The sequence below is a fragment of the Octopus bimaculoides genome, chromosome 2, assembly GCF_001194135.2.
Source record: "Octopus bimaculoides isolate UCB-OBI-ISO-001 chromosome 2, ASM119413v2, whole genome shotgun sequence".
Lineage (NCBI taxonomy): Eukaryota > Metazoa > Mollusca > Cephalopoda > Octopoda > Octopodidae > Octopus > Octopus bimaculoides.
Window position 1 is genome coordinate 150740666 of NC_068982.1, and position 3902 is coordinate 150744567.

Genomic DNA, 3902 nt, shown 5'->3' on the forward strand with positions numbered 1-3902 from the left:
CGACCTCGGTGGAATTTGAACTCAGAACGTAACGGCAGACGAAATACCGTCGCGCTAACGTTTCTGCTAAATCGCCGCCCTATCGTAATCTACACCATCTGAAAGGTATTTACAGAAAATTTCATTAAAAAAATACCAATTTTTCTGAAAGTTACAAAGCAACAAAGCCAATTTGAGTGAATTTTCCGAAACTCATGTTCCCTCATCCCCACAAAAACATTTTCATAATAAATTCCGATATAATTAGAATCTATAGCATCTGAAGCGTACTTGCTGAAAATTTCATTTAAAAATACTCATTTTTCTAAAAGCTATGAGGAAACAAACTTGGTGGTTACACTTGTGTAGACAGGCCATATATAAATAAATAAAACTGAATATATTCAAAATTACCATTATTGGCAAATGCTTGCCAGATTCAGTCAAAACTTCTGAACATTTTTCTATATTCTGTAGAAGAGTCTTTTGTCTGTCTTCGCAACAATTACTCCAGTTTTTAGAATTTTTGAAAAACGGTAAAAATATTTCCGACATTTTCAGAGAAAAGATCTTCAATGGGTTTCCTTTGATCTCACCACAAAGAATTTCTTTGCAGATAGAACTTTCAGCTATTACATTATCTGTATTTTTCCTGAGGAAATAAAGAAATATTAAGTCTTTTTCAGCAATTGACTCTGCCAGAGAAGACAAAGTTTCTGTGCTTAATACGAGAGAGGAAGTTATGTCCGAGTTTTCAGTTGCTTTTCTATTTCTGTATACAAATAAGTACTTTGGGGAATCCACCTCAAAAAATTTATCAAGTTGGTCGAGAATTTTTTCCTGCGACAAATACGACTCAAAAACTTCTGGTTGGAATGTTTTACCAACCTTAAACGTTTGCTGTATTTTAGCAGCCACCCACCAGTGACGTTCATCCATTTCTCTGACTTATTTACTCCAACCTTCTTCAATGTTAAATAAAAACATTGATATACTAAACAACTCCTGAAAGTCATGCACAAAACTCACTGGAAAGAAGGGAGAAAGAAAATTATTTGTTGTCATTAGCAACGTTAAGTGCTTTCGGTATATTTGATACGTTGTAACAATTGACTCATTTTTATGACACAATTTCTATTTATATGTATATTTCGATGTTAAATAGTGTTTTTAATGAATTTAATTATAATTTAATTATTCATAACTATCTCTAGAATCTAAAACCTAGATAGTGATTTCTTAACACGAAGTAATATTTTACACTTCCGGTTGTCTGCTATTTTCAATATGTACATAAAATTCTGTAAATAAATTTCTTTTGATCGAACTGACGTCTAGTGAAATAACCTCAACTTTCTGTAAAATGATTATTGTAGAAGCTTTCTAATGAACAGAAATGGAATCATATTTTGTGTGTGTATTTGGTGTGCAAGATTCTTGATGTGGATACGTGTGTTGAAAGAAATACAGTTAAACCTTGGGAGAAGTATTATGCCGGTAATAAACGCACGCACTGGTTCAGTCCATTATTAATTTATAAACAGTATTTAGTTTTTTTTTTGTTAAATCATTTCATTGCACTCTTGCAATCTCTTCAGTAACTTGTCTCTCCACTTCCATTTATTTTGATATAATGGAATCGTTTAACGAATTATTTTGACTGATGAAAAATACTGAAGTAAATTTCACGAAAGGTCAATGAGCTGGAAACAACAGCTGAATCTTATCAAATCCCTCTCCACTCACATAATAGAGGAAGGACAACACGTTTGATTATATAGAATTCATTTCACAAAATTAATTGAACTAAATTTATATGTTATTCAGTGAATTATTTAATTATTGACTGCACTAAATGTGGTTGATACTTTTGAAGTGTACACTGTCATGTGTAACAGAATACACTTGGACAAAGAAGCAAACATTTTTTTTATCTTTCAGTGAAGAAGGGGAACTGTCCTAGGATGGTTTCTAACCTTATTGAGATCTCTTCAGGCCACTACATTATGTTGACCTCACTGTAGCCTTTAAAATTACAAAGGCACTGTTGTATTCACTTTTATTATTCTTTTATTGGTTTGTGTCAGAAACTTATTTGTTCAATCCCTATTTGTCAAACTGCTAAGTTAAAGGACATAAAAGAATGTAACATAAGCAACACCAGTTTTTAGACTTGTCTAAAATGTATATATGGGGTTTTGCACAGTTTTTTCCCTACTAAATTCTACTTACAAGATATCAATTCATCTCAGGCTATATCAGAAGATACTCATTCTTATTCTTGTGACTATGGATAACAACTCTGGATGTGTTTCACTTTTTGTAGATCTCAGTAAAGTATAAGTTTCCCTGTACTTGCCAATGAGCCATGTTAAAGCTTGACAAAAAAATATATATTCTCAGTATGTGATGTTAATATTTGTTAAAGAACGTTTGTTAATCCTCTCATGAACCATCAATTTGCATTTGATCGACTTGAGCTTGGATTATATTCAACTGAAATAATATTGCTATTTTTATTCACTCTTACTTTATTGTCAAGACAAAAATACCTCTCCCTCTTCTGATTAATAGATATGTTAAAGAATTTAAGACTCATTCAACCAAGCAATATTAAAAATAATGTTAAGAAGCTAGGATGTATAATATAAGTACATTTGGGTCTCTCACTGATTATGTTCCTACTAAGACTCTATACGAGGTGTGTCCAAAAAGTAACTGAGTTTATTTTTTCCCACCAAAACTAATCCCACATGGGCAAAATCCTTTGGGTGGCAGGTGATGCTACCTTTTCTACACATGTGTAAACATTTCCATACTTGTAGGTCATGTCAGTACTTGGATGTTATACCTAGAATACAGATGTGTAGTGTGTGTTCATCAGATTTTCATTTTCACCGAATGCATTGAGCAGAGATATTGCATTAAGTTTTGCCAAAAGCTTGTTGATACTCAAGCAGAAAACAACCCAGAAGGTTCAGTAGGCTTTTGGCAGTGGTGCCATGAGCAAAACTCAGATCAAGGAAAAAGTACAACCATTTCAAACATGGCTGCATCTTAGAGAAAAGCAAGGCATGCTCAGGCAAGCCATTCACAAGTTGAAACGAGGAGTTAATTGAGAAGGTTCAGTGAATTGTCATGGAAAACCATTGGATAACAATCCAGGAAATTGCTCACAGAAAGGGAATAAACACAAGATCATTGTATTCCATTTTAATGGAAGATTTGTGCATGCAGAGAGTATTGGTGAAATTTGCCCTCAGGATGCTAGCAGAACAACAAAAGCAACTCTGCATGGAAATCGCTCAGACATGCTGAACTGTGCAAACATAACCCACATTTCATAATAACCATCACGGGTGATGAGACATGGATTTATGGTCTCTGCTCAATCATCTTGTGTGAAAACAAAAATCCAACAAATGTGCACTACATGTCTGTATGCAGCCTACTAGCATGAAAATTTTCATGCATATGCAGAAAGGATGGCATCACCTCCCACCCAAAGGATTTTGCCATGCAGCATTAGTTTGGTGAGCAAAAATTAAATTCAGATATTTTTTGAATGTATCTTGTATTCTCCTCACACTGTTTCTTCAGTACCCTCTTGTTTGTATATTACCACCATCCTTATCACTTTATATTTCATCATCATCATCATCATCGTTTAACGTCCACTTTCCATGCTAGCATGGGTTGGACGATTTGACTGAGGACTGGTGAACCAGATGGCTACACCAGGCTCCAATCTGATTTGGCAGAGTTTCTACAGCTGGATGCCCTTCCTAACTCCAACCACTCAGAGAGTGTAGTGGGTGCTTTTATGTGTCACCCGCACGAAGGCCAGTCAGTCGGTACTGGCAACGGCCACACTCAAAATGGTGCATTTCATGTGCCACCCGCACAAGAGCCAGTCCAGGGTC

The 3902-nt window shown here is 34.9% G+C and overlaps 2 protein-coding genes across 5 annotated transcripts in view; one reads left to right on the forward strand and one right to left on the reverse strand.

Moving 5' to 3' along the window:
• The window catches only part of LOC106872129 (dynein axonemal heavy chain 5), a 183710-nt gene extending 182567 nt beyond the window's left edge, over positions 1-1143 (reverse strand). For all 3 annotated transcript variants that reach the window (XM_052965662.1, XM_052965663.1, XM_052965664.1), the window contains exon 1: positions 394-1143. In XM_052965662.1, the coding sequence (XP_052821622.1) occupies positions 394-918 (525 nt within the window). In that variant the 5' untranslated portion in view covers positions 919-1143. The remainder of the gene's footprint in view (positions 1-393) is intronic.
• Positions 1-3902, forward strand: part of LOC128247040 (uncharacterized) — a 66648-nt gene that overhangs the window by 10605 nt on the left and 52141 nt on the right. The gene's annotated exons all lie outside the window — the stretch shown is intronic.